The following is a 24,240-nucleotide window of genomic DNA, read 5'->3' on the forward strand; positions in this document are numbered from 1 at the left end:
TGACCACTGACTTTAACCTCCTGTTTCCCCATACAGATTCCTTTGCCCCGTGCAGGACACAGAAAGCAGGCCTCAACACCAGTGTTGTCTTCCACAACGTCAGCCTGTCCACAGTGATGAGGTGTGAGGGGAAACAGAAGTGCTCTCTTCACTTTCGAGTTCACACTGCTCTTCAGCTCAGTGGTAGGTTGGGCTCTCTATTTTTAGATTTCATGTTTAAATATTTTCTGCCTTGTGAACGTCAAGGATTTACGGGAAGTCCAGAGAGGACATATTCAAAAAATGGGTCCCTCGTTATGTCAAGATAATAACTTATTTATCTCATTATCACTACATACTGATTATCACTACATGTCGAGATCACGAGATAATCAAAAGTATCATGCATTATCCATGAATTTGTTCAGGTGCACAATAATCACTTCATCAAGGAGCCCTGTGGCTGCATTGATCGCAATGCGGGGCATATAAGCCCTGAACAATGCCTGAGCCAGGTCTGTCTCCTGGGCTGCATGCTGCCCCAAAGACCAGAGCCATTGTATGCAAAGAACCACGCAGCTAACTTGGCTAGTCTTGTGAGTTAGCTAGGTAGTCTTGTTAGCTAGTAAGCTAGCTTGTTATCTATGCTGGTTGTTAGCTTGCATAACAGATATGTGTATTTTAATCGACACCGTGTTTTGTGGATAATTCGAATTTACAGTGGGTGAGCTCCATTCCTGATAGGCTGATCAGATTAAATTTTAGCTTTAGAGGCTGATAAATCAGGATGCTGCCTTGTAGGCTGTTTCATAAGTAATGCTCCTTGCAGGCAGATTAGCTGTCAAAGTAATTTATAGGCAGATACACATCTAATCCAGGGGGTGAGCTCTATTCCTTGCAGGGTGATCTGATTCAATAGTAGCCTCAGAGGCTGATATCAGAATGCTGCCTTGAAGGCTGTCTGCAGAGCCTTTCATATGAAACAGCCTACAAGGCAGCATCCTGCTTTGTAGGTCGACTGATTGACTGATAACCTGAACCAGGTTACAGTTTGAAGCTTTCTCTTGAGTGGGCAGCCTGATGAAAGCCAGTCAACATTTAAATCGGCCAGAAAATATACCTCTCTGTTGATATCACATACATTATCAAGCATTACACACGTTATCCAGATACTGACTGTTAGCACTTGGTGGTCTATAGCAGCTTCCCACCAGAATAGGCTTTCGGTGAGGCAGATGAACCTGTAGCCATATTACTTCAACAGTATTTAACATCAGATCCCCTCTAAGCTTTATAGGAATATTGTTCTGAAGATAAACCGCCACAACTCCACCTTTGGCATTTCTGTCTTTTCTGTAGATCTCATAACCATGTATTGCTACCACTGTAACATCAAAGGTATTATCTAAGTGAGTTTCAGAGGGTGTCAGAATATGAATGTCATCTGTTGCTAGTAAATTATTGATTTCATTAACCCTATTTCTTAAGCTACATGTGCTAACGTGGGCTATTTGTAGCACTTTTCTGGGATGCTTGATTGGTTTTATTGCTTACTGGGAAGTGTAACAGTATAACTTTAGACCGTCCCCTCGCCCCGACACGGGCGCGAACCAGGGACCTTCTGCACACATCAACAACAGTCGCCCACGAAGCGTCGTTACCCATCGCTCCACAAAAGCCGCGGCCCTTGCAGAGCAAGGTGCAACACTACTTCTAGGTTTCAGAGCAAGTGACGTAACTGATTGAAACGCTAGTAGCGCGTACCCGCTAACTAGCTAGCCATTTCACATCCGTTACAGAAGCGTAGCAGAGGTAGAAGTTATTTATGTTATTTATGTTAGTGTTGCACACAGTGGACTGCCTACTAGGGCACACCGCCTCAGTGCTAACAGTATCACTCTGGTTCATAAGCACATCATTACTGCATACAATAGCTGTGGGATCAGCAGAAGCATTCAGGGCAGTAAGAGGGACATCAAGTAGGTTACTTACATTATGTCTTCCAACACCGCTGGGATAATGTACATTTGCTGACACATTATGACAACTCAGCGGCACAACGGTAGGAATGAACAGTATTGAGTATCTTGGATGAAAGGTGCACAGAGGTGCCCATAGTAAACTGCCTGCTCCTCAGTCCCAGTTGCTAATATATGCATATTGTTATTCGTTTTGGATAGAAAACACTCGGAAGTTTCTAAAACTGTTTGAATGATGTCTGTGAGTATAACAGAACTCATATGGCAGGCAAAAACCCGAGAAAAAATCCAAACAGGAAGTGGGAATTCTGAGGTTGGTCGATTTTCAACACAGCCCCTACAGAACACAGTGGGATATGGATGAGTTTGCACTTCCTACGACTTCCACTAGATGTCAACAGTCTGTGGAACCTTGTCTGATGCCTCTACTGTGTAGTGGGGCTGAAGGAGACAGGAAATAGTCAGGTCTACCTTGACCTGGCCATGCTCTGACCATGCGCGTTCACATGAGAGGGAGCTCTGTTCCATCGCACATCTGAAGTCAATGTAATTCTCTGGTTGGAATGTTACTGAAGATTTATGTTAAAAACATTCTAAAGATTGAATCAATACATCGTTTGACAAGTTTCTACTGACTGTTACGGAACTTTTTGACATTTCGTCAGCTTTTAGTGAACGCGCTTTCTGACTTTGGATTTTTTTACCAAACACGCTAACAAAAATAGCTATTTGGACATAAATGATGGATATTACCGAACAAAACAAACATTTCTTGTTGAAGTGGGAGTCGTGGGAGTGCATTCCGACAAAGATCAACAAAGGTAAGTGAAGATTTATAATGCTTTTTATGAGTTTTGTTGACTGCACAATTTGGCGGGTAACTGTATGGCTTCCTTTTGTGGCTGAACGCTGTACTCAGATTATTGAAAATTGTGCTTTTGCCGTAAAGCTTTTGAAATCTGACACAGCGGTTGCATTAAGAACAAGTGTATCTTTAATTCTATGTAAAACATGTATCTTTCATCAAAGTTTATGATGAGTATTTCTGTTATTTGACGTGGCTCTCTGCAATTTCTCCGGATATTTTGGAGGCATTTCTGAACATGGCGCCAATGTAAACTGAGGTTTTTGGATATAGATATGAGCTTTATCGAACAAAACATATATGTATTGTGTAACATGAAGTCCTATGAGTGTCATCTGATGAAGATCATCAAAGGTTAGTGATGAATTTTCTCTATTTCTGCTTTTAGTGACTCCTGTCTTTGGCTGGAAAAATTACTGTGTTTTTCTGTGATTTTGCGGTGACCTAACATAATCGTTTGTGGTGCTTTCGCTGTAAAGCCTATTTGAAATCGGACACTGTGGTGGGATTAACAACAAGATTACCTTTAAAATGGTATAAGATACATGTATATTTGAGGAATTGTAATTATGAGATTTCTGTTGTTTGAATTTGGCGCACTGCACTTTCACTGGCTGTTGTCATATCATCCCGTTAACGGGATTGCAGCCATAAGAAGTTTTAAATGAGCTGGGCTTGGATCATTGAAAAGTGTCTCAACGCAGCCTTACAATGCTATGGAAGGATCTGGGATCTGAATGATTTGGGTGGATCCCATCCTATTTACAACATGAGCTTTGTTCCCAGAAGGTATCAAAATTGTCAATAAATGTTACACCCACAGAGCTGCAATAGTCTTGTAGTCAGTTATGGAGGGTTAAAAGTCTGATGAACCGTTCAATGCCACAATTTGGGGAGGGCAGAGGGACAGATATTATGGGGCGTTTGTTGTTGTCAAGAAGTGACCCAATCAGTTTTGCCCTTCATAATGTCATTGAATCCCACTTGAACTTTGATATACAAAATTTCCTGATGCTGACTTAAAATGTTTGGGATCAGCTTATTGATGTCCTGTACTTGTGCTCCTTGATAGCACACAGTTTTTGCTCCAGGGATTGAGACATTTCTCATCATTGAACTGCCCAATACAATGGTCGGAGAAGGGAATGGCGAAATCTGCCCATTCCCACCCCTCACACAATTTGTTGAGTCTTTCACGGGCCCATGAGAAGCAGGATAGCGTACCCCAAACTTGACGACAAAGCCACTGCTGGCAATCCCAGCGGTGATTGCGCAGGTAGGTCAGGCACCAGTGCAGCGAAGCTATTCTTTATGTCAATCTGCTCCGAACCTCTCGCAGTCACCCCCATCCTCCTAGCAGCATGCCACTGCTTTCGGTTTCCACGACTTGTGACATGGGACCAGCATTGACTGGAACATTCTGCTTGCTGATTGGAACATTCTACTTCACTACAGGATGGAGGAGGAGAAGCAGATGGAGATGATTTCCTTGGCAGGCAAGTTCCAGGTAGCACAGGCCATTCGGATAGGGACAGATGGCAATGCCGGGAAAACATCCGTCAGGCCCGAGCGGTGTCCAGTCATAGGAGTTGAGAAAAATAATTGCCTCATTGGAACCCCGGATTATCAATATTGTCCCGGACAAGAGCGTAATAAACTGGAAATGTTTGCTTGCATTCCAGGCGAAGCGGGCTCCATTGCAACCTAGCTAGCTAGCTGGCTAGTTGGTAGCAGGTGTTGACACAGGTATCCGAGTTCTTGAGTTCCAAAGTTTTTGGCGTCGAGTTGGTCCCCCCCGACAACAGCCTGTTTCCGGTTAATGACAGCAGCCATGCGAATACGACAACAGGTTGTTAACAAGTTCATTTTGCGTTATTGACACAGATATAGGGTGTGTTTGCTCTCGGAGCGTTCAGAGTGCACACTGGACGCTGTGGCCAAGGATTGATCCGAGCTTTCTGTTAATTTGGATCGGGGGGGTTTTATGCCTTTCAATCTAATTTGAGTGTTAGAACTTGTAACGCAGCTGCATAAATTTCTAACGTGGCGACATGGGATTTTTCAGATTATAGTTGGTGTGGTGGTGTTGCATCCAACGGCAGTGTCTGCAAAGGTAACGCAATGATCTGCTTGTGGATTTGAAAGCTCTAACGTAGTTACACCGCCAAAATAACATTATGCGGATGTCAATGTGATTGGCTCTAACCCTTAATCTCTGTTTGCTTATCAAATGACACCCTATTTTCCATGAAGTAGTGCGCTATATGGGGAATAGGGTGTCATTTGAAGCTACCCTCTGCAGTGAGACTTGGTGTTTTCCTGGCAATTCTTTGATTTATAAGATTGGGGTGTTCACATGCACCGAATACAACAGGTGTAGACTTTACAGTGAAATAGTAATTTACGAGCCCTTAACCAACAATGCAGTTAAACATTTTTAAATATGAAATAAAAGTAACAATAATTAAGGAGCAGCAGTAAAATAACAATAGCGAGGCTATATACAGGGGGTACCGGTACAGAGTCAATGTGTGGGGGCACCGGTTAGTCGAGGTAATTGAGGTAATATGTAGGTAGAGTTAAAGTGACTATGCATAGATAATAGAGAGTAGCAGCAGAGTAAAGGGGTGGGGGGTAATGCAAATAGTCTGGGTAGCCATTTGTTTAGATCTTCAGGAGTCTTATGGCTTGGGGGTAGAAGCTGTTTAGAAGCCTCTTGGACCTAGACTTGGAGCTCTGGTACCGCTTGCCATGTGGTAGCAGAGAGAACAGTCAATCAGCCTTAGTTTTAATGGAGTTTGTGAGTGAATAATTATGTACACTTCGGGGCCTGACACGCCCCATATTTCAAACCGCGATGTTTGTACATCCGCTAATTAAAGTCAGCCAAAACGTAAAACCTCAATGTCAATATGGAGTCTAAATTCAAGTGTAAGTAAAAACAAATGTAAATAAGTTAGAAATTGTGCTACTAATGCACAAACACTTCTCGTAAAAGTAATCATGTTTTTGTTTGGTTAGCTTTTGGAAATTGTAGAAATAAAACATTTTCCTGCTTCAGAAGTTCCAGGCAGGCAGGCTAACGTTAGTCAGCTAATTCATTTTCTAGCTATCATACAGTAGGCGTATATGAAAAAATCTATAGTTAATATAAGTAGACATGCAATCATTATTGACTGTAGCGCATAAAAAGCACCCACAAGCGTCGCGGGACAAACAGTGACGAATTTCCGGCCGAAGGTGGTCCATTTTAAAAATCATTCCTTCCTCCCTCGCCCCTTGCCCTGCAAGTGTAAACTCATCAGACGTCATGGAAGTGTCCACTTAATTTGAGGGCTGAGGGGAGAGGTGTGTTTGTTAAGTTTTTGGAATGCAACCTATGTGAAAACAGCATACCACTGAAACCAGATAGACCACAATGAACAGAGCCACAGTATGTACTTCCATAGTCAGTTCTGTACAGGTGAGAGCGAGATGGGGGCCTGAGGGGGGAAACCCCTGCGATAATATCTTATATGGTCCTTTGATTCAGGGTCACACTGCTTCCTGTAGCGCATGTGACACGCACGTACGCTCACACACACACACACACACACACAGGTTGAAGGCAGCCAATTCAGGAAGTGATCAAATTTAAACATGAAACATTTCTGACATTTAAAAAGTTTAGAAATAAATAGCTTCTACTTTTCAATTTATTGAGAATAACTGTTTTTGATGATTGAATTGTCAATTTTGTTTACTTCCTGAATTGACTGCATTCTATTTGAATTGAGCCCAACCCTGACACACACACACATACACACTGTAATTACGGTACTTGTACTGACCCTGTATAGCTTGCATTCTCGTGATTTTTAATGCTACTTTTCCTCAGAGCACATCCATGGTGTCTCCATATGCACTGTTACCGCAGGGATGATGTTGGAAATCTGTACGCTCGTCAGCTTCCCCAGAGTAGCCAGAGAGAGACTGGAGGGACAGCAGGTACAGTAGTACATTAGCACACCATGCACCCTACCATACTACAAACTACTACACTACACACTACTACAGAGAGACTGGAGGGACAACAGGTACAGTCAGATAAATATTTTTTTGGTGAACATTACACTTAGTCAATCAAAGCCAAGCAAAACATGTCTGTACATTATGTGTGCTTGCGGCAACAAAACCACTTCTCTATTGATAGGAACAGATGTGGATCTGGCTTAAGAACACTTGTAATGGCTGGTGTGTCTATTTGTTTATTTTCCTTCTCTCCTTCTCTCTCATCAAGTTGGAGGTTCAGAATGACTGCTCTGAGGTGTGGCCAGGTCAATACGTTCACGTCACTCTCAAGACAAATCCAAGCTACTGTGGAGTCGCCTGGACAAGCACTTACCAAGTCCCAGGTGAGGATGAGGACCGTGATCAATGGTGAATAATAATACAAATAATAATGGATTGGATTTATATAGAGCCTTTCTACCAACTGAGGTACTCAAAGCGCTTTACATAATACGGGGGGAACTCGCCTCTTCCAGCAACAATGTGTGGCACTCACGAGTGATTCACTGCAGCCATCTTGTGCCAGAACGCTCATTACACATCAGCTAGCATGGTGTAGAGGTGAGGATATATGCCAATTAGGAATGAGGGAGACGATTAGGTGGCCATAATATCAACCGATTGATTGAAATCGCCATTTCAGCATCTTGCACACACAGATTCCCAGTGGATCATTTTGGTTAAACCTGACTGTACTTGACTTTGATTATTTAAGAGCTATTGAGTTCAGTGAGTAAACTGACACTGTAGGCGATCATAAGCATAACTATTGAGTCAGCAAATGTCTAATGGAGAAACACTTAAATATCATAACACCCTCATTTCCTAACCGAATGTCACCTGCTACCCTGCTGAACAAAACAGCATAGACCAGCTTGATCAGCAGGGTAGTCATGCTCTTACTCAATGTGCATACACAATGATCATATGTCGAAGCACAGAGAACAAACCTTAACTTGGTTTTAAACTATATTTCAGAATGTAACAGCAGAGATCTTCGGAGTAACATTCCAGAATGCATCAGTAAGTTTAATAGATTTTATTTCTCTATTGTTCTATAGTTCACAACAATTGAATCACTCTAGATATCCCTTAGCATGGGTTACAATGACCGACTATTTCTGCCTTCAACAAGGCTACATTTTTTGCCTTGCCAAACCCGACAACAATATACTCATTCTGTATTTCCTTGTGTACAAATCGGCCTAAAGATATTGGCAGTGCATCCATTTCCCTTGACTGTGTGATTACTTTCTGACTGTGTCCGATGACAGCTGGGAGGCTAGTGTACACTGTGGACGCAGACAGAAAGGAGCTGACTGTGTCTGTCTCAGACATGTTGGAGGATAAAGACTATCACCTGAGACTGTGTCACAGAAAAGCCTACACCTGTAGAGACACAGGGGCCAACACACTGGTAAGATTACAGGAGATGGAGACCTTAAAGAGTAAATGTTAATTTTCAAATTGTGAGACCCTGGTTAGCCTGGAATCCATAATGTATATTTCACTGTTGTTTCACTCAGTGAAATGAAAGCATTGTGTGGATTCCAGGCTAGGCACTGATAATGTAGAGGCACTCCACCCACTTTCACTTTCCTAGCATAATAACACCTCCCAGTGACAAGTGTGTTTACAACTACTGCTTGCCAGTAAGTGTTGTAAAACGGTGATAGTCAACCCTATACTTTGTGCATACTCTGATAATAACACAGGTAAGAGGAAGGTCATAGAAATGACCAAACCAGATGGTATGAAACAGGCATCATAAATCAGTTGTGTTATACTCGATCAGACCCTGGATTGAAATGCCATTTGAAATTATTTCAAGTACTTTACCTGGGCTTGATTGAGCTTGCCTAGCACAATGGAACCAATATACAGTTGAAATCGTAAGTTTACATACACCTTAGCCAAATACATTTAAACTCAGTTTTTCACAATTCATGACATTTTATCCTAGTAAAGTTAGGATCACCACCTGGTCAGGGCTTTGTGATGGTCACTCCAATACCTTGACTTTGTTGTCCTTAAGCCATTTTGCCACAACTTTGGAAGTATGCTTGTGGTCATTGTCCATTTCGAAGACCCATTTGCGACTAAGCTTTAACTTCCTGACTGATGTCTTGAGATGTTGCTTCAATATATCCACATCATTTTCATTCCTCATGAAGTCATCTATTTTGTGAAGTGCACCAGTCCCTCCTGCAGCAAAGCATCCCCACAACATGATGCTGCCACCCCCGTGCTTCACGGTTGGGATGGTGATCTTCGGCTTGCAAGCCTCCCCCTTTTCCCTCCAAACATAACATTGGTCATTATGGCAAAACAGTTTTATTTTTGTTTCATCAGACCAGAGGACATTTCTCCAAAAAGTACGATCTTTGTCCTCATGTGCAGTTGCAAACCGTAGTCTGGCTTTTTTATGGCGGTTTTGGAGCAGTGGCTTCTTCCTTGCTGAGCGGCCTTTCACGTTATGTCGATATAGGACTCGTATTACTGTGGATATAGATACTTTTGTACCTATTTCCTCCAGCATCTTCACAAGATCCTTTGCTGTTGTTCTGGGATTGATTTGCACTTTTTGCACCAAAGTATGTTCATCTCTAGGAGACAGAACGCATCTCCTTCCTGAGCGGTATGATGGCTGTGTGGTCCCATGGTGTTTATACTTGGGTACTATTGTTTGTACAGATGAACGTGGGACCTTCAGGTGTTTGGAAATTGCTCCCAAGGATGAACCAGACTTTTTGGTTCAACCAATTTTTTTTGTGAGGTCTTGGCTGATTTCTTTTGATTTTCCCATGATGTCAAGCAATGAGGCACTGAGTTTGATGGTAGGCCTTGAAATACATCCACAGGTACATCTCCAATTGACTCAAATGATGTCAATTAGCCTATCAGAAGCTTCTAAAGCCATGACATAATTTTCTGGAATTTTCCAAGCTGTTTAAAGGCACAGACAATTTAGAGTATGTAAACGTCTGACCCACTTGTGATACAGTGAATTATAAGTGAAATATTCTGTCTGTAAACAATTGTTTGAAAAATTACCTGTGTCATGCACAAAGTAGATGTTCTAACCGACTTGCTATAGTTTGTTAAAACCTCTCTTGGGTAACGTAAACTCACCCCATTCCGTACAAATGTGCGTAACCGCGACATTCAAACGAGGCTACAAAGAAAACGAATGGGACTGTAGCGACTGTGTTGACTTCAAAATCGGGGGTGTGAACTAGGTTTCTATTCAAGACTTGATTGACATGGTAATGGCTCTATAGTATTGGAGAAAAGTTGAAAAAACTGACCCTCCGTTACATCTTGACGTGTCATGTCGTAACGTACAGCACGCATAAATCAACTATTTCTGTCTTACAATCTCTCTCCACCAGGTGTAGCACTTTTCTCATCGTTTCAAAACAAGAAATGGACAGTGACGGGGGTAAGGGGGGGATACCTAGTCATTTTTTTTGTCATCATTGCATGCGATCATCATTCTCAAAGCCGCTGTTTACTTCTAAGATCACTTTAGCACCGCCCTAAAAACCCGATTCAAATTCGACACAAACCTTCAAATAGGTATGTAATGACACATTATATAAACTCTTTATAGTGTTTTATTTACATTTTAGAGGCGATAAGGTGATAAGTTGGACAGATCGAGTGAAAAAAGCAATTTTCCCACACGACATCTGTCCTTCTCACTATAACGCATTAGTTTCACTTCCCCACCCGCCATTTTAAAAAGGACCCGAAGGAGCTCATTGCCTTCTTGAATTATGCAGAAACGGGCAGCGTGCAGGTCTCGGCATGAATTCTGTTGGAAAGGGGAGAAATTGTGCTTTACAATGGTATTGAAATTACAGTTGATCTGGAAGTATTACGTTTTTGGGGCGCTAAAATAAGGTCAATTGTACGTTACGTGAGACGTTAGCGTTTCACCTCTTCAACAGCCAGTGAAACTGCTGGGCGCCAAATTCTATATATTATAAAAATTCAGAAAACAAAACATATTTTACATAGGTTTAAAGATTAACTTCTTGTGAATCCAACCACGGTGTCAGATTTAAAAAATGCTTTACGACGAAAGCATACCTTACGATTATTTGAGAACATAGCCCACTAGACAAATCATTACAAACAGTAACCAGCCAAGTAGAAGAGTTACACAAGTCAGAAATAGAGATACAATTAATCCCTTACCTTTGATGATCTTCATATGGTTGCACTCAGCAGACATTAATTTACTCAATAAATGTTCCTTTTGTTCGATAAAGTCTCTTTATATCCAAAAACCTTGTTTTCTTCAGTAATCCACAGGCTCAAACGCAGTCAAAACAGGAAGACAAAAAAATCTAAATTGTATCCGTAAAGTTCATAGAAACATGTCAAACGATGTTTATATTCAATCCTCAGGTTGTTTTTAGCATAAATAATCGATAATATTTCAACCGGACAATAACGTTGTCAATTTAAAAGGTAAACAAGAAACGCACTATCTCGGTCTCGCGCATGAAAAAGCTATGTGACACTTTAGGGTCCACTCATTCAGACTGCTCTTACTTCTTCATTTTTCAGAATACAAGCCTGAAACAATTTCTAAAGACTGTTGACATCTAGTGGAAGGCATAGAAACTGCAATTTGAGTCCTAAGTCAATGGATACTGTCATGGCATTGAATAGAAAACTACAAAACCCCCCAAAAAACTACTTCCTGAATGGATTTTTCTCAGGTTTTCGCCTGCCAAATCAGTTCTGTTATACTCACAGACACTATTTTAACAGTTTTGGAAACTTTAGAGTGTTTTCTATCCAAATCTACCAGTTATATGCATATCATATATTCTGGGCCCGAGAAGCAGGCAGTTTAATTTGGGCATGCATTTCATCCAAAATTCCGAATGCTGCCCCCTACCCTAGAGAAGTTAATAAGAAATTTGTGGTGTGGTTGAGTTAATGACTACAACCTAAGTGTATGTAAACTCCCGACTTCATTTGTAATAGTGGCAAATTTGTAAACCAGGCCCATCTGGCACTCCAGTTAGACTAGTATGTCAAATAATGTTTGAACACAGGTCTGACCCTTGTTCCCTCTCCGCAGATCAGAAAGGAGGATGTGCTGAAGAATACTACTCTGCAGTATTCTACACCTATGCCCTGTCTCTGTATCGAGGTAAAGATTCTTAACTGATCATTATCTAGTTAGTTCAGTCTTTATCTACTTTTTTATCTTCTTGTTAGATCATTTTGTTTGACCTTTATGTAATCAAATGTCTATGACGATCTGGATTGTCTTCTGGAAATTGTGGTGTTTTTTCACATTTTGATACGTTACAGCCTTATTCTAAAATTGATTACATTGATGTTTTCCCTCATCCATCTAGACACAATACCCCAAAATAACAAAGCAAAAAAAGGTTTTTAGAAATTGTTGCAAATTTATTTTAAAAAACTGCAAAAATATTACATTTAAACAAGTATTCAGACCCTTTACTCAGTACTTTGTTGAAGCACCTTTGGCAGCGATTACAGCGTCGAGTGTTCTCAGGTATGATGCTACAAGCTTGGCACACCTGTATTTGGGGAGTTTCTCCCATTCTTTTCTGGAGATAATCTCAAGCTCTGTCAGGTTGGATGGGGAGCGTTGCTTCACAGCTATTTTCAGGTCTCTCAAGAGATGTTAGATCAGCTTCAAGTCCGGGCTCTGGCTGGACCACTCAAGGACATTAAAAGACTTGTCCCGAAGCCACTCTTGTGTTGTCTTGGCTGTGTGCTTAGGGTCACTGTCCTGTTGGAAGGTGAACCTTTGCCCCCGTCTGAGGTCCTGAGCGCTCTGGAGCAAGTTTTCATCAAGGATCATGCTGTACTTTGCTCTGTTCATCTTTCCCTCGATCCTGACTAGTCTCAAAGTCCTTGTTGCTGAAAAACATCCCCTAAGCATGATTCTGCAACCACCGTGCTTCACCGTAGGGATGATGAAGACGTGACGCTTGGCATTCAGGCCAAAGAGTTCAATCTTGGTTTCATCAGACCAGAGAATCTTGTTTCTCATGGTGAGGAGAGACTTTTGGTGCGTTTTGGAAAACTCCAAGTGGGCCCTTCATATGCTTTTTCTTCTGGCCACTCTACCATAAAGGCCTGACTGGTGGAGTGCTGCAGAGATTGTTGTCCTTCTGAAAGGTTTTCCCATCTCCACAGAGGCTCTGTCAGAGTGACCATCAGGTTCTTGGTCAGCTCCCTGATCAAGGCCCTTCTCCCCCAATTGCTCAGTTTGGCCGGGCAGCCAGCTGTAGGAAGAGTCGTGGTGGTTCCAAATGTCTTCCATTTAAGAATGATGGAGGCCACTGTGTTCCCGGGGACCTTCAATGCTGCAGAATTTTTTTATACCTTTCCCCAGATCTGTGCCTCGACACAATCCTGTCTCGGAGCTCTACGGACAATACTTTCGACCGCATGGCTTGGTTTTTGCTCTGACATGGACTGTCAACTGTGGGACCTTATATAGGCAGGTGTGTGCCTTTACAAATCATGTCAAATCAAATGATTTTACCACAGGTGTACTCCAATCAAGTTGTAGAAACATCTCAAGGATGATTTTTTAAATTGAACCTTTATTTAACTAAGCAATTCAGTTTAGAACCAATTCTTATTTACATTGACGGCCAAACAACACTGGGCCAATTGTGTGCCGCCCTATGGGACTCCCAATCACGGCCGGATGTGATGCAGCATGGATTCGAACCAGGGACTGCAGTAACGCTTCTTCCACTGAGATGCAGTGCCTTAGAGCGCTGCGCCACTCGGGAGCATGATCAATGGAAACAGGATGCGCCTGAGCTCAATTTCGAGTCTCATAGCAAAGGGTCTGAATACGTATACAAATAAGTTTATATTTTTTATACATTTGCAAACATTTCTAAAAACCTGTTTTCGCTTTGTCATTATGGGGTATTGTGTGTAGATTGATGAGGATGTTTAATTTAATCGATTTTATAATAAGGCTGTAACGTAACAATGTGGAAAAAGTCAAGGGGTCTGAATACTTTCTGAATGCACTGTATATATTTATCCCACAGGGCTGGTCTGCCACCTCTGATGCACCCAGAGTTCAAGTCTTTCCCTTCAGAGACCGTGAGTGTCCGTCAACTTTTGTTACACTGCATGTTTTATTAATTGGTTGGTTGGTTGATTGTGAAATTTGCAAGATTGTCAGTGCATTGCTTTTGACCGCATCTCTTTTCTCCAAAGATCTGGAGGAGTTGTGGTCCGGCATTAATTTTGACCCGGTGGAGGAGTTGTTGTCATGGGAACCGGTGTGTCCTGTTGCTGCGGTGATCTCACTGTGCCAAAAACAAGGGGACGATGAGTGTGATGATCTGGCTGGTTCATCACAGACCCTCAACAGTGAAAAGGTTAGGTGCCTCTATCAATCAGCCTCACATCTGTACCTCTGAACTCCTTCACAGTTAAAAGGCTGTTTCAAAGACAAAAGACTGATATGACATAGAAACAGTCAGGCACCAAGGCTATATCACCAGATGACTGTTTTACAAGAACTATTATAGTTAAGTCCCCATTTAACTTTCCTTTCAGATAACATTCTCCACAGTGGATCCACACCCACAGCTTTGCATGAAGGTACGACACCACCTTTGCCTGTGGTTTCTTCAATGACTGAATGCACTTACTATCTAAACTTTCCGGTACATATCCCCTTTGAGTGTGCAGAACAAATGTATCTAACAAATGCATGCTCCTGGCTGTAGTTTACCACAGATTCTGGATCCTGGATCCGGTGCCCCTTTGCAGATGGGAATTTCCAAGGTAATAGCTCTCTGTAAATAGTGTGCATATAATTATCATGAGTGATCCGTCTGAAGTTGTGAATGACAGACTTTTAAGTGGAAAAGGGTACCACAGTTTGTACATCAGCCAAACCCATAACACCCAATGATAAGAAACCACCCACACTAGTATCAGTCTTTACACTAATGCAATATTATGGCACACCTGGATTCAAATAGCATTTTTTTTTACTTGTCTGACACAATGGACCAATGGAATAGTACCAGAAGTGCAAACCCCATCCATAGGGCACTCCAGGTATGCTGAATCAAACTCTCAAACGTTTTTGAAAGAAAACAAATACTATTTGAACCCAGGTCCGTTATCTAGTATTACCAATATAGAGTCGTTTTTACACAATTCTTTTTTCCCATAGGGATTTTAGAAACTTAAAATAAGAGCTGCGTTTCGTGTAGGCTCACCCTGGTGTGATGTTTTGATAACCGTGTAAATCTCTCTAGGACAAGGTGACTTTTTTCAGTATATTTGCCTGTATTGACCATTTACCCCAAAATGAAATGCTCATTTGCTATCATAATGAACTACAAATGCCATGATGATCTGGATGAGACTGCCGAATTGAGGCAAAGGTAAGAATCTCTCGATTAACTATTTAATGTTAGCTAAATGTAGTAATTGTAACAGCTCTCGTGTGTAGAATGACCGGACCAAGGCGTAGCGTGGTAGGCGTACATCGTAACTTTTATTGATGACACCAAACAAAATAACAAAGTCAAAAAAACAAAAGCGCACAGGTCTGTAAGGCTAAGAAACTATATAGAAAACAAGATCCCACAAAACCCAAAAGGAAAATGACAACTTATATATGATCCCCAATCAGAGACAACCCTCTGATTGGGAACCACACACGGCCAAAAACAAAGAAATATAAAATATAGACTTTCCCACCCGAGTCACACCCTGACCTAACCAAACATAGAGAATAATAAGGATCTGTAAGGTCAGGGCGTGACAGTAATGAATACATAGGGTACATTTATTTAAATGGACAATTCTGTGAATGGTCTTGTGCAAGTTTTAAATTGACACAATACCTGTTAGTAAAGGTATCGGCCAGAGATGACGTGCAGGAGCTTGCAGGGATTTGTAGTTTTGTATGATGTCTACTTTGACGCTAATTACCATTTTCAAGTCTGAGTAAATCGAGCCGAATATATTGATAAAAGTCACCTTGTCCGAGAGAGATTTACATGGTTATCAATACGCCACGCCAGGGTAAGCATACATGAAACACAGCCCTTATTTTAAGTGTTTCTAAAATCCCCTATGGGAAAAAATGAATGGTGGAAAAACTATTGAATGTTTCCCTGTTTGACCGCTAAGTTTTATGGGTATTATGACACCTCCACTGTGGGGCTCTATACTGCAGGTGATCATACAGTAAGTAATGTTGAATGATGCTATTGCCTTGCTCTCCAGCTTGGGACCTGGGTGTCGACCAGATGCGGCTGGTTTTAACGTCACGGGTCAGAGCACCCCTCTCTCTTCATGTGTGTGTGAAGACGGGGACCTCTGCATGCCACCCAGAACACACACTCCCTGTACATGTGGTAAATACATGTCTATCTGCACCTAATTCTTATCATAGGCAACAGTACATTTTATTTATTTATTTTTTAAATAAGGGTGTTTACTTACTATGAAGTCTGCTGTATGACTTACTTCCCCAATAACCAACCAAAAATCATCACTCAACATAAAGAGGGAACTAACAAATGAGTCACTGACAACCAAAACTAAACCAGGAGGGTTTTTAAAATAGGTTCTGAAAGGCATCAATGGGGGTGCCTACTGAGTGCTAGCCAAGCTCGAGTAGGGTCTTAACACCCACCATGGATGCCCATTAGAGTTGCCTGATACAGTCAAACTAAAAGAAAAGAACCCCCACCAACTTAAGTTGAGAGGGAGGGGGGGTAGGAAAGAGAAGGAGAGAGACGGGGGGAGTGGGAGGGAGAAGGGAGAGAGGGAGGGGTTAGGAAAGAGGAGGGAGGACAGGGAAGTTTCTCTACCATTAACCTTCTTCTGAGCACCTCCAAAACAAAGGTCATGTGGTTTGGTAAGAAGAATGCCCCTCTTCCCACAGGTGTTATTACGACCTCTGAGGGTTTAGAGCTTTAGGTAATTACCGCATACAAGTACTTGGGAGTATGGCTAGACGGAGCACTGTCCTTCTCTCGGCACATATCAAAACTGCAGGCTAAAGTTAAATCTAGACTTGGTTTCCTCTATTGTAATTGCTCCTCTTTCACCCCAGCTGCCACACTAACCCTGATTCAAATGGCCATCCTACTCATGCTAAATTAAGGAGACATAATTTATAGATCGGAAGGTAGGGGTGCTCTCGAGTGGCTAGATGTTCTTTACCATTCGGCCATCAGATTTGCTCCTTATAGGACACATCACTGCACTCTATACTCCTCGGTAAACTGGTCATCTCTTTATACCCATCGCACGACCCACTGGTTGATGCTTATTTATAAAACCCTCTTAGGCCTCACTCCCCCCTATCTGAGATATCTACTGCAGCCCTCATCCTCCACATACAACACCCGTTCTGCCAGTCACATTCGGTTAAAGGTCCCCAAAGCACAAACATCCCTGGGTCGCTCCTCTTTTCAGTTCGCTGCAGCTAGCGACTGGAATGAGCTGCAACAAACACTCAAACTGGACAGTTTTTTATTTCAATCTCTTCATTCAAAGACTCAGTCATGGACACTCTTACTGACAGTTGTGGCTGCTTTGCATGATGTATTGTTGTCTCTACCTTCTTGACCTTTGTGCTGTTGACTTTTCCCAATGATGTTTGTACCATGTTTTTGTGCTGCTACCATGTTGTATTGCTACCATGTTGTTGCTACCATGCTGTGTTGTTGTCTTAGGTCTCTCTTTATGTAGTGTTGTGTCTCTCTTGTTGTGATGTGTGTTTTGTCCTATATTTATATTGTATTTATTTGTAATTATTTTTTATCCCAGGCCCCTTCCCCGCAGGAGGCCTTTTGCCTTTTGGTAGGCAGTCGTTGTAAATAAGAATTTGTTCTTAACTGACTTGCCTAGTTAAATAATATAAAAGTTAGAGAGTGAACGTAAACATGGAGCAAACCAAACAGGTAGATCAAAAATATAAGTCTTTCTAGTCATACATTTTTGAGAGTTAAACTACAGCCTAGCTCTTCCAACATCTCTCATGCCAACTGGAGCATTGGCTCTGCAGCTCTTAAATATCACCTGTGCCAGCACAGATGAAACTTAACGAGGCGACAGGTGCAACACACCCTGACCACCGAGGATGACTCCAATCAGCGTGCATGATCAACTTAAAGGGGAACTACACCCGCTGATTTGGCCTCCTTTTTTTTGGTTGCTCCTCAAGAAATACTGGCGGCCATGACAGGCCATGCAAAACGAATTTGCTCCTTACCACCACCAAGACACACCAATCTGTCAGAACCTTTCCCACAGCTGTTTCCCCCCACTCAATCACAACAAAGAAACCTCCTGCAGGTTGAGTTCAATAACTACAGTATGGTGAGATTCTGGAGGAAGCTTGAATAGGTCAGTAGCCTACAGAACAATATGAGAAGAATGAAATTGCTGAATTTGTGTAGATATTCTAAACTACATGTTTTGACAACATTCAGGTCCATGTAGAATAAACAACCCTTTCCATAATACAATAGCATCAGTGTTCTGCTAATGTAACAATGTGCACCTTTCATGTCATTCCTAGCTGGTACAGATACTGTGCCTATCAGCATTTTGTCTGGTGGTAATGGGGCTACCTTGTCAAACATGTCAGAGTGGTCATATCTTCCTGTGTGGTGTCCCATATACACCAGAAGTTCACTGATCCTGGTGGAGAATACACAGGGGTTTCTCCCTCCCTATATTGACTGATACATTCAAATCAATAAAAAAAAAGACAATACAGGTAAAAGTTGTCTCGTAAAATGTTCATGCCGAGTGCCAGGTCTTTCTCCATTCAGATACATCAGTATCAAGCCCGTTTGTCAGTCTGGACTTCATCTTCAATGTCTCCATAGTCACTCTAATATTACCAATGGCAGTGAGGATAGGTCATATCTGACACACAAACAGGTACTATGTCGAAGTTTGAATAGGTCAAGTGACTGAGGCTTCCGTCTGGCAAAAGCATATCCAGTCCATCTGTAGAAATAGGTGGAGTTGAGGCAGAGTTGACACATGGAATGAAAAGGGTGTTGCTATTACAAGACATTTGTGCTGTACTGTATTATCAGTAATCACCTCATGGTGGATGTGTTGAGTGCCAGGTCTCTCTGAATCTCATGCATCTGTCAACAAATACACACAGTCACTGTTCTGATAAGACCTATCTCTAACTATGGCAGTTAGAGATAGTATATGTTTGTGTCAGACATGACCTATGTTGAAGTCAGACTAAACCTACCAAATTCTGATTTCCCGATCGATGACCGTCGGTGAGCAGGCAAGAGGTGAGGTCTTTGCCAGAGCCCCACTGATGGGCATAGCAACGTAGATCAGCTCCTGACCCTTCATCAAAGATACTGGTCGGTCTCACACACACACATGGTGGGTTATGATTTGCCTGGTGAAACCAACCTGATCGTGAGGTCATGTGCTAAACAGTGAGTAGTGTAGTAAAGATTAAGACTAAAAGTGGTAAAAGTAGTAGCCTACAATAAGGAAAAATTACAGGTTAACAAAGTGTCCAGATAAAAATATTTTATAAATATTAGATGACGCTTACACAGACACACTTGTCTAAATTGATGGGTCACGTGAAAGAAACGCTATAACCCCCAGCCACATATTGCCAAGTGGATGGGTCTCTACAGAAGGTGTAAATGGTACAGCCAAATGGTTAATTGCGTAGTAGCAATATTATAAATAGTGTAAATATAAATAAGATATACAGTATGTACAAGAATAATAACAATATCAGTGATAGAGGAGGTAGTTATATGCATACAATCAGGGGTAAAGTGACTGAGCTGCAGGATAAATAAAACAAATAGTTGGAGAAATGAATGGCGTGTGTGTTAGGAGAGAATCATTTGAATAGAGGCACTGCAGATAGTGCTGATGACTGGTCTGTCCGAACCACGCATGATCAAGGGAAGCTATATTCGGAGAGCCTGTTTCTGTCCTATCCTTGACTTTGGTGCAGGGCATGTGATGTCCATAGCCTCTTCGTCGCATTACTCCCTGATCTTCTCAAAGAGATACGTTTGTCTAGCTGTGTCCAGTCCAGGTGGTGGTTGTACAGGCAGACCATCTATGGGAGGAAGGATGTCAGCGTTGCGTAGCAGCTGAAACCTGGTCCCGGTAGTCCAAACGCTCCTTGGCGACCAGGCTCAAGAGCATCGAAGCTGTAAAACAGGAAACAAAAAAATATACATCAATTCACCTCCCAAGTTTAGATAAGAAGAATAACCTCATACATTGCAATGAAAATGATATTCACCTGAAGTGCTGGTACTGCTTCAACTGTGGCAGCGGCCTGAAGTACGGAGTCAGGTGTTGTTGCCAGTCATAGCTGTGGGATGTTGACCCCTGTCACAGTGCTGTCCTTCACAACACCAGCAATCTCAGACAAAGTCTTCACTCTGGTCTTTCTGAAGCGCTGCTTCATGAGGCCGAAGCACCAGTCGGGGGCAAACTCGGTGTTGCCTGCGATCAGGAAGTGAAGGTCCAGACTGTGGTGGAGCTTGTGCATGGTCCGCCAGGCACAATACCAGAGCACAACCTTGTTCTTGTTTTGGCCACTGCAGTTATCACAATTCAGGTCCACATGTGTTTCCCCAACTCTGTAGTTGGTGAAGAAATGGTGCATGTAGTTGATGACTGCGCTGCTGCCTTTGCTGGATGACATGCCTTCATCAATCAAGTAGTTGACTTGTTGTGGTATTCCTTTACAACAGACACCAAACAAGCCACACTTACGAGGAGTTAAAAAGTAGATGGGACCTGGCTGCATAGGGTCAGAAGGATAGTGCACCTGCAAACAACAAAATAACATTAAGATAAGTTAATGAAAAGAAAATGTAACGTACATTTTTTTTACCTACAAATGTGCAGAGCAGCAGCACTGCATAAAGAAACATCTTGGAAAGTCAAAAAACACACTACACACACCTCTGGAAAATACAGAAATAATGTGAGATCAATACATGTAGTGCCAATCATGTTTGAGATCAATGAAATAATCAAAACGTGTTGTTTTCACATACCAAGTGTTGCCATCGATTCCTAAACAATGAACCATAATCCCAGTCCATTGAGTATTAGCAATACAAAACCGATTGTCATAGCTAGCTAAAGTTAACCAAATAGGTTCAATGTTAGCTAGTTAACAGTATGCTTTAACTTGCAATTAAAACAACTTTCTGACGAAATTAGAAAAGTATAATATCTGAAACTGTAGCTAGACTCTTACCCGTATACATGGATGAATTCTTTAAGGCAGACTGAAACCCCTTTCATTAAATAAGACGTCCTGTGTCGTTTCCGTTGCTTGGCCCATTGTTGTGTCAAGTCACTCTGGTTCACACTGACCGTGTGTAATGCCATAAGAATCATCTTAAGCTTCAGCCCCCACCCAAACTCTGACCAATTCACTCGCCCTAGCAGTGCTGGTTAGGCTGTTTTCATCCCAGCTAGCAATGAGGGATCGGCTCAGAAGCGGGTATCAGACTCGGCCCGGAATCAAAATGAATGACTGCCCAGAATTGGAAGTACAGTGGCTTGCGAAAGTATTCACCTCCCTTCACATTTTCCTATTTTGTTGCCTTACAACCTGGAATTAAAATATATTTGGGGGAAAATTACTGAGGATAACAACAGACGATTTTGCCACTCCTATTTGCCACATATTCAATTTAAGACTACTAGAGAGCGTGTGCCCTCAGGCCTGGAGGGAAGCTAAATTCATTCCGCTACCTAAGAATAGTAAAGCTCCCTTTACTGGCTCAAATAGCTGAACAATCAGCCTGTTACCAACCCTTAGTAAACTTCTGGAAAAAATAGTGTTTGACCAGATACAATGCTATTTTACAGTAAACAAATTGACAACAGAATATCAGCATGCTTATAGGGAAGGACACTCAACAGGCACAGCACTTACACAAATGACTGATGATTGGCTGAGATAAATTGATGATAACATGATTGTGGGGGTTGTCTTGTTAGACTTCAGTGCAGCTTTTGACATTATTGATCATAGTCTGCTGCTGGAAAAACTTATGTGTTATGGCTTTACACCCCCTGCTATAATGTGGATAAAGAGTTACTTGTCTAACATAACACAGAGGGTGTTCTTTAATGGAAGCCTATCGAATATAATCCAGTTCGAATTAGGAATTCTCCAGGGTAGCTGTTTAGGCCCCTTGCTTTTTTCAATGTAACTAACGACATGCCACTGACTTTGAGTAAAGCCAGAGTTTCTATGTATGCGGATGACTCAACACTATACACGTCAGCTACTACAGCGACTGAAATGACTGCAACACTCAACAAAGAACTGCAGTTAGTTTCAGAGTGGGTGGCAAGGAACACGTTAGTCTTAAATATTTCTTAAACTAAAAGTATTGTATTTGGAACAAAACACTCACTAAACCATAAGCATCAAATAAATCTTGTAATAAATAATGTGGAAATTGAGAAAGTTGAGATGACTAAACAATTTAAGTATGCTTTTTTGCCGATGTTGTCACGTTCTGACCTTAGTTCCTTTTTTATGTCTTTGTGTTACGTTGGTCAGGGCGTGAGTTGGGGTGGGTAGTCTATGTTCTTTTTTCTATGTTGTTATATTTCTATGTGTTTGGCCTAGTATGGATCTCAATCAGAGGCAGGTGTCGTTCGTTGTCTCTGATTGAGAATCATACTTAGGTAGCCTGTTTTCCCCATTTTGGTTGTGGGTATTTGTTTTATGTTTAGTGTATGTTCACCTGGCAGAACTGTTTCATTTTCGTTTTTTCCTCGTTGTTGTTTTGTGTAGTGTTCAGTTTCAATTAAATATGACGAACACTTACCACGCTGCATTTTGGTCCTCCTCTCCTTCCACCAACGAAAGCCGTTACAGACGTTTACTGACACCGCCCATTTTCAACTGGTATTGAGCTTTCGTAAATTCATCATTAATTTGTTTATTTTTTGTTGTTGTAGTAAATTCATCAGTTATTCTGCGTTCTGGCACACTCAGACGAGAGTGCTCTGAAACAGTTGTTGCAGTGAAATTCTATTGAAATTGATATAGTCAAGTTTTTGTTAAGTTTTAATACGCAATTCATTTCATAAAAAGACAGGATTATCTACCGACCAGCTCAAATCGACAGAAGCAAGCTATATGGCAGACCAATCCAAACTCATCTCTTGGCATGTCCAGCCCACTCATTATCTCCGCCAATCATGGCTAGCGGGAAGGTTTCCTCTTTTTCTGTGGCTTAACCAACTAGGCTCGTTATTTACAATTATATTTGTATTTACAGATGGCATACAAGTTTGTTATTAAGGCGCATGAAAGCTCACATGTTCGAGAAGGCATTATGCCAAAAAAACTATTTTAACTAAGGCTCTCCTGTGAAGTAGTGACCCACGACATACGCCTAGTTTCCTGAAAAGGGTCTCAAAACAGGGAATTGTTACTAGTATTAAATGTCAGGAATTGTGAAAAACTGAGTTTAAATGTATTTAGCTAAGGTGCATGTAAATTTCCGACTTCAACTGTACATATTACCTCAACTAACCGGTGCCCCCGCACATTGACTCTGTGCCCGTACCCCCTGTATATAGCCTCGCTATTGTTATTTTACTGCTACTGTTTAATTATTTGTTACTCTTATTTTCTATGTTTTACTTAACACGCTTTTCTTCTTACCTTCTTAAAGCATTGTTGGTTAAGGGCTTGTAAGTAAGAATTTCACTGTTGTATTCAGTACATGTGACAAATACAATTTGAATTGACGCACTGAGGTTTCAAATGAAATTTTAGATGAAACAGACATTATGACCAAAATGATCCTATTTAGACTTTGCAGTCAATTTTGACACTATAATATATGTTTCTGACTCATATTGACGCCACATAGGCCGTTTTCAAAGGGATTAGTTGGTTTTTAGGGGCAGTCGTTCTATAAAGGCATAACTAACTAATATAAACATGGCGTCTATTGGCGGTTTATTGTACAAAACAAAACAGCCACCTCTTTTCTCTTTTTGTTTTATTTCATCATATCCTTAAACATTTTCTACAAAAGAAAATAGCTGCATAAAACTCAGAAGTTTTGACAAAAGAGGGAAAATCTCGATCTGTGTACCTTCCTAGTATTCCCATTTCCTTGGGACCAGCCCAATCAAAACAAAACGTATTAATCTCCAATACAGCGAAATGTGTGGTCAAACTAAAATGTTGGCCAGGGCGACACACTAGCTAAGCACAACAAAAACCTATTGACTGCCCAATCTTGAAACAAAATCAGCAACCAAGTTGTCCTTACTACGGAC

The 24,240-nt window shown here is 41.5% G+C and overlaps 1 protein-coding gene across 1 annotated transcript in view; it reads left to right on the forward strand.

The window, feature by feature from the left end:
* il17rel (interleukin 17 receptor E-like) overlaps nt 1-24,240 on the forward strand; it is a 51,546-nt gene that overhangs the window by 12,271 nt on the left and 15,035 nt on the right. The window contains exons 3-13 of the mRNA XM_071386903.1: nt 37-183; nt 6,701-6,810; nt 7,103-7,217; nt 7,852-7,896; nt 8,148-8,290; nt 11,975-12,046; nt 13,950-14,004; nt 14,122-14,285; nt 14,467-14,511; nt 14,640-14,697; nt 16,159-16,289. Coding sequence (XP_071243004.1) covers nt 37-183; nt 6,701-6,810; nt 7,103-7,217; nt 7,852-7,896; nt 8,148-8,290; nt 11,975-12,046; nt 13,950-14,004; nt 14,122-14,285; nt 14,467-14,511; nt 14,640-14,697; nt 16,159-16,289 — 1,085 coding nt within the window. The remainder of the gene's footprint in view (nt 1-36; nt 184-6,700; nt 6,811-7,102; nt 7,218-7,851; nt 7,897-8,147; nt 8,291-11,974; nt 12,047-13,949; nt 14,005-14,121; nt 14,286-14,466; nt 14,512-14,639; nt 14,698-16,158; nt 16,290-24,240) is intronic.

This window comes from Salvelinus alpinus, chromosome 37, assembly GCF_045679555.1.
Source record: "Salvelinus alpinus chromosome 37, SLU_Salpinus.1, whole genome shotgun sequence".
Taxonomy (NCBI): Eukaryota; Metazoa; Chordata; class Actinopteri; order Salmoniformes; family Salmonidae; genus Salvelinus; species Salvelinus alpinus.